A 21,225-nucleotide genomic window follows, 5' to 3' on the forward strand; every position below is an offset into this window, starting at 1 on the left:
TGGAGGTCTTCCTGGTTTTCTACCCACTGCGTTGACAGTCAGTTCACGTGATTACGTGGGAGGCGTGATGATGTCACACAAAACTCCACCCCCCCCCACGTCATTCCAGCTCAACTCCATTACAGTTAATGGAGAAAAATACCTTCCAGTTATGACCATTAGGCGTAGAATTTCGAAATGAAACCTGCCCAACTTTTGTAAGTAAGCTGTAAGGAATGAGCCTGCCAAATTTCAGCCTTCTACCTACACGGGAAGTTGGAGAATTAGTGATGAGTGAGTGAGTGAGTGAGTGAGTGAGTGAGTGAGGGCTTTGCCTTTTATTAGTATAGATATATATTAAATATATTAAATAACCATAGTAAAAAATACTAAAATGTAATAAATTGAAAGGAAATTATGTTTCATGTTGCGTTAGAGGTATTCGTTCCATTATACGTTTACTTTCTGTTTGGCTTTGAAATTAATACGCAAATAGTTATGAAACTTACACTTATACTGTACAACTTCAGATAAAACTATTTTTTGAATTAACTTTTCTTCAATATCGCATTGAATTTTTATTCCGTGTTTGGACTTACTTTTTCTAAATGTTTGTCCCTGTAATTTGTTTATTTTCATAGCAAACGCTATTCTAATGGGAAACTTTAAATGTTTTTATATGAATGGCATATCAAGATCTCCTTTGGTGTCTAATGTTATCCGCAGAAGACGTACTACATTACCTTTGTTGTCACCTGTTAAAATTTTACATGTCAGAATTGTTCGACCACTTTTGAATATAACTAATCTTGTCCTATTGCATAGCCCATCTCTCAGACATAAATTACACAATCTCTCAGACAAATTACACAATAACATTACGATACATCCTTCTTTCAATAGTAATTCGGGCGGTGGAAGACCGGACGGTGTTAACAGTTGTAGATATTCAATGGTATATTGTAAGATGATGTTTTCAACTTCCACACCATCACCACCAACTGTTTCAGCATAGTCTATCGATACGCATTTAACCAATTTGCCGTGTCACCAATCAATATTTTTTTGGCGTTAATTTGTTTGACTTCAAAGCTTCTCGGTGCTAGGATTACCTGTGTACTCATTTCTTCTTTTGATAACCCTTCAGGGTGAAATTCTTCAATAAGATTTGAACATAATAAGTCTTCCTTTATTGGGAACGTAAAGTGAGGAAAACTTAAAAATTTATAAGAGCTGAGAGCGCAGGAACTGTGTCTGACAAAAGCATTCACACGAATGAGAGGTGAGAAGACCGTGGCCTCGGTTGAAAATTTTTTAGAGGAGGGTGGGACTTGAAGAAATCTCTTGTCAATAGTCTTGTCTCACGGGACTTCAAAAAATGTCTTGGCAATAGTCTCATCTCAAGATTTTCTTTTATAATAAAGACATATATTTATATTTTCTTTTATCATAGATATACAGTAATCCCTCTCTATATCGCGCTTCGACTTTCGCGGCTTCACATTATCGCGGATTTTATATGTAAGCATACCTAAATATATAACACAGATTTTTCGCTGTTTCGCGGGTTTCTGCGGACAATGGGTCTTTTTACTTCCGGTACATGCTTCCTCAGTTGGTTTGACCAGTTGATTTCATACAAAGGACACTATTGGCGGATGGCTGAGAAGCTAACCTATCAGAGCACACAGTTAAGTTCCTGTGTGCTGATTGGCTCAGCGACGGAGCGCCGAATTCGATTCCGCGCTGTTAACCAGGAAGTCTCGTCTCGCTTATTCAGCATCAACGTGTTTCTCTGTGTAAAGAGTTAACTTTTGTGCTCTTTTGTGTTTATCTTTGTTCGTAGTAAAGCCCTTCATTATAGCTCCAAAATGATCTGCTCCTGCTACTGCTTCAGGGGCCGTGCCCAAGCGCTAACGGAAGATGCTAACAATTGCCGAAAAGGTAAAATTTTTGGATATGTTGAAGGAAGGGAAAAGCTACATCGCTGTAGGATGCCATAATGGCATTAATGAGTCCACGATTCTTTTTTATTTAAAATGGAGGAAAAGAATATAAGATCTACGGCCGCAGTGTCCTTTAAACCAGGGTGCAAAACGAGTTGTAAGTGGACATAATAAGGCAGTAGTCCAGATGGAATCTGCTTTAGGGATCTGGATTGAAGACTGCCGGAAGAAGAACAACGTCAGTGCTACACAATCGCCTGAAGGGGCTCCTTTAGAAGAGCTGTAACGCTCTCCTTTGTTGTACAGTAAAACTAAACAAACTGTTATCAGACAAGTCGTTGTGTCATTGTTGGTGAGTAACCATAATTAATTTTCTACGTACAGTACTTAGTACATGTACGTACGTTTAGTGTCACTGTACACACATTTACTGTATACAATTTTTCTTGCATTGTACGTATTTATTGCTGGTGGCCTGTCTATCGTAATAGCTGTAACATATGTGATATCGGAGACACTCAATATCTTTAAAATAATATTTAGGTTTTACTGTATATAAACAGTGCGTTTACATAAATAATTTCAATGAATCTTACCTAATATTTAAGAGAATACAAAGAGTTTATGCTGTATAACTGTGCGGGGAATATTTATAAACAGTGTGGGAGAGTTTATAAGGGCTTAAAATATATAAAAATAACCAAACAAACATATGGTTTCTACTTCGCAGATTTTCACCTATCGAGGGGAGTTCTGGAATGCAACCCCTGCGATCGAGGAGGGATTACTGTATATATATATATATATATATATATATATACATATATAAAGTGAAGGACAACCGGGTTACATGCCCGGCAGGAACGCCCCTGCTGCTTATGTTCCGGGGAATCCGCCATGGGCAGTCCAATACCTCCCCTGGGATGCTTGGTGGCAACCTCCCTGGCTGACGGTGATTCCCCAACCACCCACAGGGCCCCATGGGAGATGGAGTCCTCCACAGCTTGGTTGGGGCCCGGGGTGGCCGCTAGGGGTTGCTGTCTGCTTCCAACAGCCCAGCTGGACAAGTCTTCAGCCCCACCCGGAAGTGCAATCAGGACCAGGTGGTCAATCACCTGGAATGCTTCCGGGTGGGCTATAAAAGGACCCAGCCACCACCACTCGAAGAGCCAGAGTTGGGAGAAAGGAGATGAAGCTTGAGGAGGAGTGGTGGTAAAAGAAAGGAAGAGACTTGTATTGTGTTTGTGCTTTGGGACTGTGTTTGGGCTGTGTGGCACGGGGAAGATGTGTCCCACAGCTGAAGAAAAATAAAGTCTTTGTGCTTTTTATATGTGCCTCTGTGTCCATCTGTGTTGGGTCAGGCGCCTATATAGTGCCTTTGTTAAAATATATATAATTAATTATGTTACTATTTATCTGAGGATATTAGTTGGTTAATTGTTTTTTTTTCACCCCACTGCAGATGTAAATGAATGTTCAATCAGCAATGGAGGATGTCAGGACCAGTGCTGCAATACCATTGGGAGTTTCTATTGCAAGTGCTCTTCGGGACAGAAATTAGGAAGTGATGGAAAATCATGTGAAGGTATGAATTAGTCTAGGCTGATACAAAGTCTAGTTTTGGAACTTTTCTGGTGATAATTCAAGGTATATCATTTACTATTCTCAAAATGTGACCTGAATTATTGAAATTGGGGTAGGGTGGTAAAAAGATGTATTATACTGTATATCGTTTCAGTGGCAACTGAAGTAAAGATTGGACCTTTGTGTCAAGAAATCTGGAAAACCCATTGCCAATTTTCTTACCAAAGAAGATGTTTTTATAGCATTCAAACTTGGAGTCTAGTTCTTTGCCCTTGCATGGATTGCTGTCTAGTGTTAATGAGTTAGACAAGAGCTCCACTGTGACCCAGAAAAGAATAAGTGGGTTAGAAAAGAGATTGACTAGGACATTAGAAAAATTCTGATAAGACCAGGCCATTTACCATAACAAAGTTCATCTATCCCACTCTCCTAATTTCTCCAAAATACCATCAATCAAGTGTAGAATTTCTCTTAAGTCCTTATCTCTACCACACTACTTGGATATTTATTATTTTTGTGTGAAAATTACCCTTAATTTTACAACTGTGTCCACATTTTCTTCTTGAACTAATTTTATAGTAACACCCTGGACCCACTATATTAATTTCATTAATAAATTATTTTCATCAATTTCATCAATACTTCAATCATGCCACCTCTTACTCTTCGTTTGCTTTGCGTACCTCTCAGTCTTTGAATCTGCATTGTTGGACTGTCTCCAGTGCTGCTATGTCCTTTTTGTAGCCTGGAGACCAAAACTGTACACAGTAATCCAGGTGCAGCATCACCAGTCGGTGATAATGGTTAAGTATAAGAATAACCTCCTTGGACTTATACTCTACACATTGTGCTATATAACATAACATTCTGTTAGTCTTGTAATGGCTTTATAACACTGTCTGAATGTAGATAGTGATGCGTAGACTATGACTCCAAATTTCTTATCATAAGGGGTACTTTCAAGTTTCACACATGGTATTGTGTGTTCATATCTAACATTTTTATTTCCTATGTGTAATTTTATTTACATTAATTTCCATCTGCCATAAATATGCCCAAGTCCAGGTTGCTCTGCCATGATTCAACTGATTCTAGATTAGATGTCATTCCACCTAGTTTGTTATCTCTGCAAACTTAACCAGCTTGTTATTTATATTATCTAGATCATTTACATATAATAGTGGCAGCCTCAGCACTGGCCCAGAGGGGCACCACTTTTAACATCACCCAATATGATAAGGCTCCTCCTACCATAACCCTTTGCTTTATTTGTTTGGTTGATTATGCACTTATCTACTCACTACACCCTGAACTCCCACTGCTTTTAGTTTCATGCACATCTCCTCATGTGGTACCATCTGAAAATCCATATAAATAATATCATATGTGCCTATCTGATTGTATGTTTTTATTTTTTCCTCAAAGAATTCCAGTGTATTGGTAAAAGACAACCTCCTTCGTCTGAACCCATGTTGACTGTTAACTGACACTCCTGCTCTTGAATCAGGTAAAACTGATCATACATCCAAAAACTGGAGGATCACTAGGCTAAACATTATCTGTTGCAGGGAAAGCAAAAGCTCAGTTACTAATCCAAAGACAAATCTAGTGAGCAATAGCCCTGCTTCTGTTTTACCAGTGTCAAGTGTGATATCTACTGTAGCTGCTGGTGAGTAAGGCAGGATCAAGCACGGGTCAAATACATGACAAAAGAAATCTCTCAGTCCAAACGTTCATTCAAAAGATTTAGTGAAAATTCAAAGCAAACAGTCCACATAAGAATAAAGAAAAAATATTGTTATACACATAGAATAAATTGCAAAAAAATATTGGAAAAATGTCTCTTCTCTAAAGTTTGTTTTTCTTGTCAAACTGCAGTTGTTTCTATACTTAAAGATACTTTACTTAGCCTTCAGTAGCTCTAAATGTACAGCACAGCATGTTAACTTTCATGCTATAGGACATGTTAAGGCATGGTTTAAAAGTGTGTGCCCTTCATGCCTTACTCTTGGCTAGGCAGGTCACTAACTGAGACTGATCTATAGTCAGAGAGAAAAGAAATAGTTAGAAACTACCAATTCAATTTAGTGTGTGGGGGTTGTAAGAACCTCCCATAGACTATGCACTAATATATGGGCAAACATTTAATATAACTTAAATAACTGGCAAATGGCTCTTACATCTACTTTGCCTGCATTTGTCCTAATTTTAACTTTTAAAGGAATACAGCTTAAATAATTCAGATACAGTCTAAATTTCATTTGAAATGACCCTTACAAAACAGTTAAAATTGTAAATGACTTCATTCTCTTGCATATTGCAAACTTTTACAATCCTTTCTCAGTGAATACTGAAGGCAATTTCAGAGTCTGCTTAGTTCAGTTAATGGTTGTGGTAAGCATCTTCAAGCATAATACAGGAACCAACCTGATTAGAGTGTCAGTCTGTCACTAAGCACACATTCACACACATACATATACACTCACTTGTGCAAGGCTAATTTAGAGTCAACAATTAACCTAACCTGGGTATCATCTGATTATAGAAAGAACATCAAAAAAACTTCGAGGAAAACTTTCCACTCACACATTGAAAGAACATGCAATCTTCATGTAGTCAGTGTTTAGGTCAAAATGTAGACTCAATCTTATTTAACTGTAGGGCAGGAGCACTAACCACTATACCACCATGCTGTTTGGTTTATTGTTCACTTCTGATATTAAGTAAATATTTTCTCTAAAGTAAGTGTAACCATGGTTTTCTGAGCTGTTCTGCAAGTCGTTTCCACACTGACATATAATTCTGCAATCTTATTCTCTCAGGCTTTTTTTCCTGAGGGGTGTGAAAAATGAAGCTTTCAGTCTGTTGAACTAAAGGGACATACATTTGACTCCCAGTACTCTTCAACTGAAAGGAAGCATCATTGTCTCAGTGCTCCTTGATACGGGCCAACTCCTGTAAAATAATAACCATTTAGAATAACTGATGTTATTGCTCATATTATAAGTGAGTGTGGACAAAAAACTACTTGTAAATGGCTCACGTCCAAGGTGTTTATTATATAAACTAGACATTGACTGCAGAGTTAATTGTCTGCTCATTCAATTAACACCTAACAAATAGTGCTAGGGAAATGTGGTAAAGACACACAGAGGGAGTGTTAAAAGAGAGCTGTAAATTACTGGAGAGACTGGATAGGAAGCAAAATTTGGTTTTATAAATTCAATTTAGTTTTTAATTTTCACTTTATAAAGGAGCTAACATTTTATTTAATCCATGTATTTAAATAATTAGTGATATTTATTTGTATAATTTTGGAATAAATGTATACCAATATGAATCGTAAAGAGACATAGTTAAACCGGGCTGCAATAGATATAACTCATGAAGTTATTTTGAAATGGCATGCCAGTCCTTTGCAAGGCCGGAGCAAACACATACACACATATACATTAGTGTCTGTAAGCTCAAACTTTTGAAATCAAAAAAAGAAGCCGATATCACATAAAAGGTATCCATGCTTGGGACTGCAATTAATCTTATTGGTTTAAGCATGTGGAATTCTGCCTAGATAGTTAGGTCCAAATCAGGCTCGTGGTGATGTGTAATGATCCTGTTTTACAGTGTTAAGCCTGAAAAACTCTCGGGACAGTATCCTTCTGCCATCAAGTGAATTAAACAACATCATACTGTAAAAAATCATGAATATTTCTATGCATTCACTTTATGGCAACTGTATGGTAACCCATCAGTATTCATGAGTGGGATGGAACCTTCAACCAAAAACACATTGGCAAATGAAAAGACATAAGAACAAACTAAAACTGAACCATTGCTTGAATCGAGTGATAGTGATGATGATATGAGTGGGTTATCAGACATTAACACGGACAGTAAAACTGACACATGTTCAATAGATTCAGACCCACCAAGTTTCAGTGATGTTTGTGTTGGGTGTTGGCTTCATACCGCTGCTGACAATCTTGCACCTTCTCTTTGCCCTGTTATGTGTAACCCTAGTCTAAAGATGTCTGTTGATCATGATTATCCAGGCTCAACAGATTTTCATTTTTTGATGATAGTGTGGTACAGAAAATAGTTATACTAAATTTGCATTAGTACAATTGTAGACAATAGATATACACTGCCTACTGTGATTATGCTGATGTTCTGGTGTTTACGTGTTTCAAGTAAAAAATAATAAATTTTTTTATTTTTTTAAGAAAATTCAATGCTTTTGGCTTATTTTTGGGGGTACACATAACTCCAAGGAGGCTACCCCTAAACTCTGTGATGTAGTAAGGCACAGGGATGTGTCACTGTTCCACCATGTTGCCTGTAATACTAATACTAATACCAGTGCTACAAGCACCACAAATAATAAAAATAATAATGATGGCAGTTAAATAGCAACTAAAGATAAAAATAAAAGTCTGGTAGTAATTAATTATACAATTGAAAAGCACTTTGCATCACAACCCCTCTCTGTATTTATTTGTTTGAACTCATAGAAAGTAGCCAGGAATATATTATGGGGCAGGATTTGAAAATGTACCTGAATCAAAATTCCATCTATCAGTCTGTTGGGACTGTCAAAAATAAATTTCAGGAAGGATTTAAGCCTTAAGTTCCACCTAATTGCTATACCTATGTAAAAATGTATGTAGATTCATGCAAAAGTAAATTTTAGTCACTCATATACAGCATACTTCACAAGGCTCGTTCATGTTCCTAAAACCATCAGGCTAATCTGATAACTTGTCAAACCTGTAGCATTAAGCAACTAATATAATGTTAAATTTAAAAACACACTATAGGCCTTTATCTGAGTATTTCAGTAATTTTATATGTTGGTTTCAATTAAGAGATGATCTTTGAAAATTGTTTACCATACAAAAGAGTAGCATTAGCTTACTGCCACCATAGTTAATTTAGGCTTTCTTATTTGTTTACATGCTATATTAAATATATTGTTTTATTTCATCAACATCAATTAGAGTGAGTTCTAATGAAGTAGAAGTAATTCAACATTACAATCATCTTTCAAATATGAAAATATTTAACTCCTTGCTTTGCTGTTGTGGTTCTAGTATTAGAAGGTGTCTTTGTAGGCTTACAATTTTCTTCAAAATAATAAATGACACTTATGCCATTTTACATAGTAGTTGTATTATCTATCTATCCATCTATCCTATGAAGCTAATTGTCCTTGAAAAGATTCTCAAGGAACAATGGTCTCTTTCATTCACAATAATCCATTTTAATTTTCGGTTCAAATCTGTGGACTATGTATACATTCTGCCTCTGCCTTTCTTGGTTTTCCACCAGTTACCCAAATTTTCTCTTACATCCTCAAAGATGGGCAAGTTCATTTAATTGCCAACTTTAATTTGGCCTTATGTGCATACAAGTAAGGGTGTGTGCATGAGTGGGCTCCTGCAGTGGACTGGTTCTCTGTGCAGGCCTAGTTCCTGCTTTGTATCCAATGCTGGTGGGATAAGCCCCAGCCCCTTACAATCAGCAATGAATTAAACAATTTAAGAATGTTATATTAAAACTTCTGTTCCTCACAAACAACCAAAATAAATTAATTTCTAGTGCTGTTCACTTAAGTTTATTTGTAAATTAGGGGACTTTTAAATGGAACAGCAATAGCGCACATAGAGGTATATAATAAGGGTTAATTAGTGTATTTATGTGGCACCAGGGACCTGGATTTGGTTGCTAAACCTGGAAATTGTCAAATATATAGTCTTGTACCTTCGTAAAGTCTATGTATATTTTTTCCAGGTATTCCAGTTCCAAAAATATATATGTCATGTTAGCTGACGTTGAATAAGCCAGCATATGAAATGTGGTAAACTGGCACCCAGTCCAGGAATAGTTCCTTCCTTACAGTTTCTGCTGCTATAATTAACAGTAGCTCCCTGCCACCTTGTAATTATGTTGATGGTTTTAATAAAAAAAGCTATGGGTAAAGAAATAAAAGAGAAAAATGCAAGATTCCAGCTGTTTTTGAACTTTTGCCAAGATAGGAGGAAGGATATTCCATATGTAGTTTCCTTTCATTTGATGTATGATGAGCATTTCCCCTATCTGTTCACTGAAAATTCCACGGAGCTTGTTTTATACCTCTCTGGACACCATCTTGCCAACTCACAATGATTCAATAACATTCCAACCTGCAAATATGTTACAAGAATTTTTTCTTTTGTTTCCTATGTAGATGTCAATGAATGTGCTATCGTAAACGGAGGTTGTCAACAGGCCTGCATTAACACAGCAGAGTCCTTCCATTGCGAATGTGATGTGGGCTACCGACTACATACTGATGGAAGGACATGTATCAGTAAGTAGGCAAATGACTTTTTTAGGTTCTTATCTTATCTCTCCAATGACTGAAATAATATGTTTATGATGACTGTCTTATTGAAAAAACACTTTCCTTCTCTGAAACAAAACAGTTGGCTGATGCTGTATTTATTAAAATGGTTTTGCTGAAAAATATACACCATATTACTCTTGGGTGGCACAGCTTCAGGAGGCTGTTTTTGAATCTCAACTCGGTCACTTTCTGTGTACTATTTGGATAATCACCATGAGTTTAGATATATTATTGGTCATTCCGGTTTTCTTCCCACAATCCTTAGACGTGCTTACACATTGGCCCCATATGAGAAGTATTGTTATGTCTGTTATTGTGCACTCTGATAAACTGGATTCCTATTTGGTGTTGGATCTGGACTTGTGCCCATTCATTAAGGATAGACTCTAACTCTCCTAGCCAATAGCAAAAAAAGGTACTTCAGGTGAATAGATGGCCGAAAACATACTATAATATTAACTTTGTTCTGCATCACTGCAAGCTCAATAAACAAAAAGTATAGTAGAATATATATCAATTAATATAAACTGATATATAATCACAAGTAAAGTGATGACAATAAACAAAGTTGTATAAATTCACAAGCTGAAAGAGCTAAATAAGAGAAAAGATGAAGAAAACCACCCAAAAATCATTACTGTCCATCCTACTTAATTCAGTTTTGAGTCACAGAAGGTAGAACTCTGTCTCAGATGCATCAAGGTAATGTAGAAACCAACCTTGGATAGGACACTGGTGCTTCCTAGGGCATGTTTATTGCACATATCATCTCATATAATTTTCAGAGCTGCTTTTACTGGTGAGAGTCATGGTGGCAGCAGTCGAAGCAGATCAGTCAGGACTTTCCAACAACAGATTCCAGCTCTTATTGGGGAATTCCTTGGCATTCTCAAAATATATTCCCCACAGAATATTCTGTGTCTGCTGAAGGGTCTCCACCCAGTGGGATGTACCTTGAGCAGCTCTAGGGGGAGTCACCTGAGGGGCATCGTTGCAACATGAACAAACCACCTCAACTGGCTTCTCTTGGTTTCTTTGGCTCTCCCAAATCACTGAGCTTCTCACCCTATCACAGAGTGTCAGCTCATCTACCCTGCACTTATACTTGCAATCTCACTCTTTCAGTCACTACTCACAGCTCATGACCATAGGTGAAGACAGGGATGTAGATTGACTGATAAACCAAGAGTTTTGTCTTTAGACTCAGCTCCTGCTTCATCACCACAGACCTGTGCAGTACCAATGGAACTGCTAACGCCACTCTAATCCACTTGTTGATTTCACTGTTCTGTTTTCTATCAATTGTAAACAACATCCCAAGATACTTGAACCTCTCCATGAAGGGCAGTTATTTTCCCCTCTTATGTAGGGAGAGCAATCCACTCTTTTCTGAGAGAGAACCATTTCCTCAGACTTTGAGATCCTGATCCTCATCACAGCTGTTTTATACTCAGCAGGCAGCGAATTGCTCAAGTGTGTGATGTCAGAGTCATATACAGATTAGGACAACATTATCATCATCATGACAGCATCATCGCTCTATTATAAAAAAAGTCCTGGAGAGAAAGAGTAGGTCAACGAGATGTGATCTTCACGTTAAGATCACAAAAGACACTTAAAAGACCCATGAGACTAGAGAGATTGGCCACGGAGCGTATCGCGGGGACCTTAAACATGAGACTTTGTGCCAAGAGATTGACCCAGGACCGTCTCGCAATGACGTAGAACATGAGATTCTTGCAAGACACGCCCTACTTACAAATAAATAAGAGCAAGAGCAGCCAGCAACACACTCAGTCATGTTTTGGCTTTGAGCACACACAGATCCAGGGCTCTCAGCACATATAAAGCGTATAAGGACAATATGTTATAAATGAAACTTAGACGACTAAGCGAAGAAAAAAGTAGCGTGGAGAAAAGAGACTCAAAAGCGTTGGAGAGACAAAAAAGAGAAAGAATAATCTAGGTGCAAATTCAGAAAATAAGGAAAGTAATTATCAGCCTGGAAAAAGTGCAACTGAAAACAAAACATGTCCAATCCGGACATTGGTGCTATACACATGCAGAGCAGGTTAGAGATTATGAAAGTAATGATAAGTAATTATCAGCCCAGAACAAGTGGAACTGAAAAAAAGCACGTTGAATCCGGACGTTGGCGCTTTACACATGCAGAACAGGTTAGGGATTATGAAAGCAGTGGAATTCGAAAGGCTCAAAAAAAAAAAGTTGGAGCAATGCACATGTGGAGAAAGTTAAGAATATGAAAGTAGGAAAATTAGAAAGTATAAAAAAAAGAAAGTAAAGATCACAGGAGCGTAAACAAACGGAAATTATTACTCAAAAAAGGGAAAATAATCACTATGGAGCAGGTGTCATTAAAAAAAAAGCAGGATAAAGCGAGGTCAGAAATAAAAGATAGAGTAGAAAACAAAGTAAACCGTCATAAAAAGGTTAAAAAACAAGGGGACCAAGCACGTGCAGAGCAGGTTAGAGATTATGAAAACTGGAATTCAAAAGACAAAAAAAAAAAGTAGGCGCGAAACACTTGCAGAGCAAGATACAGAATATGAAAGCAGAAAAAAACGACAGTGTCAAAACAAAGAAAGTAAACATAGCATTAGCGCAAAGAAAGAGAAATTATTACTCGGAGAAATAACGAAAAGGCGAACAGAGATCTAATATATGGACATAGGTGATATGTCAGAAGTATGTAAATATTGTAAGGCTTTGAAGTTTAAATCAAGAGAATTTCAAAAACGGAGTTAACCTCACATGCATTCATTGGTTACTTTGCAAAAAATATTATTAACTGCTGATGATGTAGATAATTTTGTCTGTGCTGAAATTCCAAACAGAGAAACCTATCCTGAATTATGGTACAAAGTCATTAAACACGTCTCACGGAGCTCATTTAAAAGATTCAGAACGTCGGAACTCGAAAGATTCCAAATATTGTTTTTACAGAAGTTCTGAAATAAAAGTGAAACTAATGAAATAGCAACAATTCAAAGAAAAAAAAATCTTAAAAGTGTGTATCCGGAAAAACAAAAACGGGGGTTGGCGAGCGAAGCCCCCTAGTTTAAAAAAAAGAAGTTGCTGTTAGTAAAACTCATGTTCTACGAGAGCTGTGTTCTGAAGTACCTCACCATTCTGAAATGCCTAACGACTCTAAGCTAATGTACCGCCATTGCTGATTTAGTGTTGGCTTCTTTTTATTTCATTTTTAAGATATCATAAAACATTCTTATTTTCAATGTGATAAAGACATTTAAGTCCTGCTTTAGGATTCCATCCAAAAGTTGATTATATTCATGGTGGAGAGTAAGCAACTAGCATGAACTTTTCTTACCTGAGTGATTGCTAATCCTTGAGTTTTTGTCTTAGAAGAGACTCAGAGAGCACATATTTATAATTGTTTTTATGTCATGGTTTGGCCTGGACTCCATTTTAGGTTTAGTTGACTTGTTCACTGTGGCATTACGAAGTTCATTAGGTTCATTAGGAGTACATTAGGTTTTGGTATTAAAGGAGGCATGATGACATAGAGGTTAACTTTGCTGCCACATGGACCCAGTATCCTTGGTTTAAATCTCACACTTGTCTGATTTTGGTATGGAGTTTGCATATTGCCTTTGTCCTTGTGCATTTTCCTCCAGGTTTACCTATTTTTCCCACATTCCTAAAGATGAGCATTCCAAATTGGACTAATGCGAGTGTGATTGTGGGTATGTACATGAACAGGCTGTGTGATGCACTGTTGCCAACCTTGGGTTGGTTCCTGCCGTGTGCCCCATACTGATGGGACAGACTTTGGTACCACTTATCCTTGAATTGGATTAAGTAGTTTTTGAGGATGGTATGGTTCTGATAATAGTTTAATATACAGTCCCTCTAATTTACTTCTGTGCGTATGAATACATACACATAACATAAGCAGACTATTTTTATAATGAACAAAAGAAATATTACTTTATTTGAAAATGTGAAACCATTCAGAAAATAATTAACTTGCCTTATAAATATAATTTATTCATGTAGGGACTGATATTTTTTAAAATATTGGTGCATTATTCTCCAGCATAATTTTTCTTTCAGTCATATGCTTTTTTCCTCCCATTTTAAAAATATTAGGCAAAAGCAGAAATGCCGGGTCAGTAACCTGTCTCTCCTAGCAAGATACATTATTGAATTTCTTTTGGTTGTCAAGTAATTCAAATAGAAAATAAAATATTTAAAGTTGACACTTAACAAGTGGTCAATATATTCAATGTTAGCTATAGGCTATCAGTTGAAGGCTGTCTTTATGAAGTATCTATAATTGAAAAGGCCAATATGGCAAGGCTGTGAAAAAGAGCCTAATCTACACTTTTGGTTGAAAGCAAAATGTGTGCCAGGAGTTAATGAGCCTTTCTGATGCTTTTATCATTCAGCTAACACAACTGTGGTTTCTTAGGTCAAATGTTCAATTTACAGCATTGGGAGGTTCATGTTATTCCTCTTATACCTAGTAAAGAGTTCTTTGCCAAAAGAAACATTTGGGCATTTTTAAACAATTGTTTTTTTTATTATTTATTTCAGCTCATTTCCTTGATTTTGCCCCAGACACACAATATTGTACTTGATATTATCAGTAAATCATTGCAGTGACCTTTAGCTGCTTGATGTATTAGAGACGTCTGCACTTAAATCAGTGATCGCTTGCTGAACCCTTTACATTAAAACTGACAGATGTACTGAAATGGAAATAACAGTAAATCTAAGGATTCTGCCAATGGCAGTCTGCTTAGCTCATTAGTTGGATTGAGAATTGCTCTCTTAACAGCCAGACTTTGTCACCAGCTCCTTGTTTAAAGGGCTCAGTATGCTTAGTTCTGACTTACTACATCAGCTCCTCAATATTTCAGTTTGGATAACAAGGAAGGAAAGAATATTGGGGGAGTTATACACATGCTCTTCTGATCCTGCTTTTAAAAATCTTATTATAATGTACTTGCAAACTGTTAGCCACAATATTCTGTACAGCACTTTTAACTTTTACATTTTAAAGTAGTATCAATTCAAAACTCTATATCAAAATGAGTTAGATGGGAGCTTCCTTAGCACCAATGAAGAAAGTTTAGTTTTTTAATCTTATTTTTATAAAATAAGATTGTAGGGTGCTGAAGTCTATCTTTGGAGCACTGGACATAAGACAAGAACCTATTTTATGTAGGCTGCCAGCCTATATTCTCATAATTGCTTTATATGCTTTAGCCATCATTTACTGTCAATTTCAAACAAGTTAACACTTTCTGTTTCTATAGATTTCTAATTAAAGTTAGTCAGTCAGTCAGTCATTATCCAACCCGCTATATCCTAACACAGGGTCACGGGGGTGTGCTGGAGCCAATCCCAGCCAACACAGGGTGCAAGGCAGGAACAAACCCTGGGCAGGGCCCCAGCCCACCGCAATGTAATTAAAGTTTTATTAAATTTACTCTTATAGTAAATTTTATAGTAAAACTAAATTTACTATTATAGTAATTAAGGGTTTTATACACAAAAAAGGGTGGTTCTGGCAGAGGCAGGGTCCAGTATAAGCACAGGTCAGGGGTACAACCAGTGTAACAACACATACTGTCACACTAGTGAAAAAGGAACTGCACTACCAAGGAACATTTAATCTCTTACTAGCCAACCCGCGGTGTACCATACGCCGCATAATCAGGCCGGTTTTTTTAATAATTTTTAAACACAGGGAGAAAATTAACATTTTAAAAATCGGTAATGTAATAAATCAGCAAGAAAAGCAACATTGTAACAATGCACGGAACGAACCAACACACAATCGTCCGTGCGGCGCTCAGGCACGGAGGGTGGAATGGGAGGAGAGGAGAAGGACGTCCACTCCGCTCCCTCCGTCATGCTAGTCTGCTGATTTCTCATTCAGTATACATTGCCTGTTCATGTGCCCACCTCCAATTCATCACTCGAGTAGTCGTTGTCGTCTTTGCACAGTCCAGATGCACCGGTGACTCACGTAGACTTTTCATTGCTCTGTGCGGTTTTGGATACCTTTTTCTATATATAATCCACCAACACACCCGATCACGGTGGTAGCGAGGTTGGAGGGGGGTATGTACAAAGTGCAGGAGCATCTAAGAAGACGCATGTTTGTCGCGGATGCGAATTGCTGTATGTAGTGTTTAAAACAGTTTGCTATGGTGCACGCACTCGTGCGTCGTAACTGAAAACTCGTTTTTTAAAGACTGCTCACTTCATTGTGTTTTAACCTCAGTTGTAAAGGAATGTTTTAAGGATCCCATGGGATACCCGTCGCAAATCGTTTTACACGCTGCATATGGCACGGAACGGGAGGAGAGGAGAAGGATGTCCATTCCGCTTCCTCCTTCAAGCTAGTGTGCTGATTTCTCATTCAGTATGCACTGCCTGCTCATGTGCCCACCTCCAACTCGTCACTCGAGTCGTTGTCATCTTTGCACAGTCCAAATGCACCTGTGACTCACTTAGACTTTTCATTGCTCTGTGCAGTTTTGGCTGCCTTTCTATATATAATCCATCAAGACACCCGACCACGGTAGTAGCGAGGTTGGAGGGGGGTGTGTACAAAGTGCAGGAGCATCTAAGAAGACGCATGTTTGTCGCGGAAGCGAATTGCTGTATGTAGCGTGTAAAACAGCTTGCTATGGTGCACTCGGTCGTGCGTCGTAACCGAAAACTCGGTTTTTAAAGACTGCTTACTTCATTGTGTTTTAACCTAAGTTGTAAAGGAATGTTTTAAGGATCTCATGGGATAACCCTCGCAAACCGTTTTACACGCTGCATATGGCGATTCACCTCCGCGAGAAACATGCCTCTATGAACAGTCAACGTGGGTCGGAGCTGCATGTGACCTCTATGACAGACGAATATAAATGACGCCGGTTTTTCTGTGTCGTCGCGTCCGAATTGGTGGGCGTGGCTCTGTGAGTTGTCGTCATATCCAATGGTCTTGGAGTTGGTGGGCATGGCTCCTTCCTGCGTGCGCCATAGGTGTCTCACTTGTCGGCGGCTTAGTGAATCTACGCCCCTTCCTGCGTGCTTTCCATGGTTGTCTTGCCTTAGTGAATTATATATATAGATACTGTAACTAAGAGGCACAGAAGATTGATGGCACAGTTGATCCGAGTAAGGTGAGGCAATACACATCCTGAGCATGGCACATACCATTGAGTTCAAAGTACAGGTGTGAATTAATGGTGTTATAAATATTTAACAGATTTAAGGTTGAAAAATACCTAAGCCCAATTCCCCACTACCCCTATCTCCAATCACAATGCAATTTGCAGAGGAAACAAAATTTCAGCACAGCCTCCTTGTCAAATTAAGGGTCAATTCCATAAATCAGATTTACACAACTGAATCAAATCAAGTGCAACATAGCGACCTCACCTCAGACAGAACAAAGTAAAATGTGTTTTGGAAGCCTTCTTCATTGGTCCTCCTCATTTTGCACACTCTAATGATAATCAGAACTTAGTAATACACTAAGTGTTCACAAACTGGCATTTGAACCTTTCATAACACAGAGAAGTAATCAGCAATGAGGTTATAGCCGAGCAGCGAGCAAGCAAAATACAGAAAAAGTGTACTTTAGTGAGGCATAGATACTAGAGCATGTAATATGACTATTCAGACTAAGAAAAGGAATGTCATAACTTTCTCAATTTCTTGGTCCACTATAGTGAGTACAATAGACAATGTGTATTATCATTTAAAACAGTTCTCAGTGAGCACATGCTACTTTGACCATTATAAGCATTGACGGTGTTACTTGCAGCTGTTTATGAGGGCATTGGTGGACTTGTTGTGAGCAGAACAATATGTTATTATATATTTTAGCCATTGTAATTGAAAATTACGGGACTTTTTTGGCTCTTACAATTTTTTCTATTTTGTCCTACTGAAGCAGCAACCTCAATTGTGTGCTTTTTGCTTTTCTTTTATAAAGTCATTTGAATTTGCACTTTCATATTTTACAAACTGTTACTTTAAATACGTTGTAGTGGCTTGAAGGAGTGTACCTACATTTCAGAATATGTAGAATCCCTTATAAAAGGCGTGATCATAATTTGTAAGTGTAGTCTTTCCCTACACTGGTCACATACTTCTTGGCATTTGTTGTTACATAGTGCACAGTGAGAAGCAATAAGAATGGGAAAAACAGGCAGGCATTTTAATAGCAAACAGCAGAACGTATGTTACACATCTGAAACCCCAGCTCCCAATGTTTAAGTACCATTCATCCACATAGTCATAAAGCATGTAATAAATTGTGAAGCCTGTGTGATATTGTAGCAAACATTCTAGAGGTGCAGTGTGATCCATGTGACCTTCCAGTGCTTAGAAATTTTTTTTTTTTAATTGAATTTGCCTATTTTGAGTTACTGCAATTTGACATTAATACGTTCAGGTTTGTGTGTAAACATTTACATAGATCTGATTCCTTATATAAAATGTTTAAGATTTTAACATCCCTATTACTAACATGTAGTTACATGATGCTGGATTTGTGTGTCTAGGCAGGCTTAATGTTTCAATTCAATCCAATTTGTTGAGAGGCTTGAGTCTATTCAGCTTGGCTTTTACCCACTGAGCACATCTCATAAATCATGTAAAATAGCAACTTAACTTCTTTCAGGAAATTTTTAACAATCTAGACATAACACAGTCTAATTTCTCTGGGTTGGTTGTTTTTGAATGAGCCAATATTGGGTCCCCATCCTAAGAAATACTGATGTGAGTGAGGTTCAACCAAACTGGGAAAAAGGTGGACATGCTAACCTGTAAAACAGTTTCTATAAGCTTAGACCAAATTAGCATGATGCTACTCAATTCCTCTATAGTTTTAAGTTGATTTTTCTAAACAAAACATATCAAACAGATTAACTGTATCATGGAAAATGAAAGTAGAAGCATACCAAATAATAAACAGGAAAAAATAAGTATACACTTTTATTAATTCTGTGGTTTTACATAGCACAGCCTAAATAATAACAAATGGCTGCACCAAACTCCTCTCAAACAAACAAACAAAAAATGGGAGTACTTTATAGATTTAGGTGCGTTGAATCCATTTTGCAACTGGAATGTATCTACCCTAAACCATTTTCATGTGATATTGGATTCAATGAGCAAATGCTGTTTTGCAAAATAATGCTGCTTTTTTATAATTTTCTTTTTAAATAGGTTACGTTTGTGTCATGGTATAAGCATTTTCCTTATTTAGAATATTATTTGAAGTATATTTTGCACTAAAAAACATTAGTTAAGGTGGAAACAATCCAAAATTGAGTATGTGATACACATTTTTTGCTCTCAATTGTTTTTTTTTTCTTTCTTCATATTTTTTTAAAATAGCTAGGAATTTATATTTAATACTTTAGAAAGATGCCTTTTTATTGTTCAGAAGAGATGACGTTTTTAGGTTTAAATGTATTTTACAGTCATACATAAGGTTGGGCTAATCGATCAATTGTTTTGACCAGGTAGCAGGTAAGCAAACGGTAAAAGAATAGTAAAGCAAGTGGAGGGAAATCCTACTAGTCAACTAGACCCTGCCTTTAACTAAAAAAACAAATAATAAGTGACTACTTTTTGTAAGTATATATGTTTAAAGCAGTTATATGTGTAATTTATATTTTTTTCAAGTCTAAATAGTGCATTTTAAAAATATTTAGTTTTTATCTTTAAAATCGTTTTTTTATTCCATTTTAAACCTTCCTCTCTCGAAAGCTGGTTGTGACAGAGCAATTCCACTGCCAGATTTGGATTCAGCACACTCAATTCTATAAAGAACACCTAAATGTTTTGCTGGGACCAAAAAATTATTACTTTTATTTGACTTATGCATTCATCTAGTCTTCACCATGTCCTTAAATGAGATAAATCTAACCTCGGTAAACAAATAATACAGTTCCATGCAAACTTTCCAATGCCTCTGGCCAAATTGAATACTGTGCTGACATTTGAAGTAAAATAAAGATGCTAAATTAAATTTTTCCTTAAACTAAAAGAATGCCATTTTTAATGAAATCATTAATGTACAGTTATGTTTTATTTGACAAACTGTAAAATATTAAAAAATGAGAGAAAATATGGTATTTGCAAATGTTTAAGCACCCTTTTGATTGCAAGGTCAAGGAGTTCCATCCATTCATCAATTTTCCAACCTGCTATATCCTTAACTATAGGGCCACGGGGGTCTGCTGGAGCCAATCCCAGCCAACACAGGGCGCAAGGCAGGAACCAATCTCGGGCAGGGTGCCAACCCACCACAGAAGGTCAAGAGTTGCCATTTGGAATTGTCAGCTGACAACAGTTCCAGAGCCTAATAAATTCTTCAACTCTGTATCATAGACTCCAACACTAAACAGCCATGGGCTCTGAAGATTAAACTGATTAATGCCTACAATGTTAGGGAATGCTATTAAAATATATCAAAGCTCTTCCATCTAGCAATCTCCAATGTCATTAATAAATGGTAGTTAAGGAGAACTATGGAGGTCAAGACAAGATCTGAAGATCAAGAAAACCAACAGATAAAACAGCTTCTATTCAAGAAGGAGATGCAAAACCTCCATGTAAACAACATAGGGACCTGCAGACACGTTTAGTTGAGAAAGGAATGGTTGTTCTCCACTGTGCAGCATTACTTACATGGACATGACCTTAATGTAACAGCCATTAGCAGGAAGCCTTTGCTGTAATCTCACCATATAAAACAACATCTCAAGTATGCAAAACAATATCTGCATAAGTCTTACTTATTTTGGAATCAAGTGCTATAGACAAATGAATTTAAAACAAAACTCTTTGGCCACAACCAAAAAAGGTTAGTTTGGAGAAAAAAAAGGGGCAGTATTTGAAGAAAAGAACACCTTGCCTCTTTTAAGTGCTGGGGAGAATCTCTTACATTTTGTGGTTGCAAAGTACAGGAAAAAATGGATAGCACTAAAATCAACAAATCCTTGAATAGCTGTTGTGAAAGTGATTCTGAAAAAAGATGGCTTCTACAACAAGACAACAGTCCAAAGCACACATTGAATCCACTATGAAGTACCTCAGGAAACATAAAATGATGGTTTTGCAAATGACTTCTTAGTTCCTATGTTTGAAAATCATTGAAAATCTGTGGGCAGATCTAAGACTTGCTAAGCACACAAGACAGCCCAAGAATATCTCACAGATGGATGTGATCTGTACGGAGGAATGGGGAAAAAATTCTGAAACAAGCATTCAAAGACTCATAGTTGCTACCAAAAAAGTTTGTAAGTTGAACTTTTTGCAATA

General features: G+C 37.2%; 1 protein-coding gene across 2 annotated transcripts in view; it reads left to right on the forward strand.

Moving 5' to 3' along the window:
• megf6 (multiple EGF like domains 6) overlaps positions 1-21,225 on the forward strand; it is a 386,160-nt gene that overhangs the window by 236,764 nt on the left and 128,171 nt on the right. For both annotated transcript variants that reach the window (XM_039759556.1, XM_039759564.1), the window contains exons 5-6: positions 3,388-3,510; positions 9,736-9,858. In XM_039759556.1, the coding sequence (XP_039615490.1) occupies positions 3,388-3,510; positions 9,736-9,858 (246 nt within the window). The remainder of the gene's footprint in view (positions 1-3,387; positions 3,511-9,735; positions 9,859-21,225) is intronic.

The sequence above is a fragment of the Polypterus senegalus genome, chromosome 1 (assembly GCF_016835505.1).
Source record: "Polypterus senegalus isolate Bchr_013 chromosome 1, ASM1683550v1, whole genome shotgun sequence".
Classification (NCBI taxonomy): domain Eukaryota; kingdom Metazoa; phylum Chordata; class Cladistia; order Polypteriformes; family Polypteridae; genus Polypterus; species Polypterus senegalus.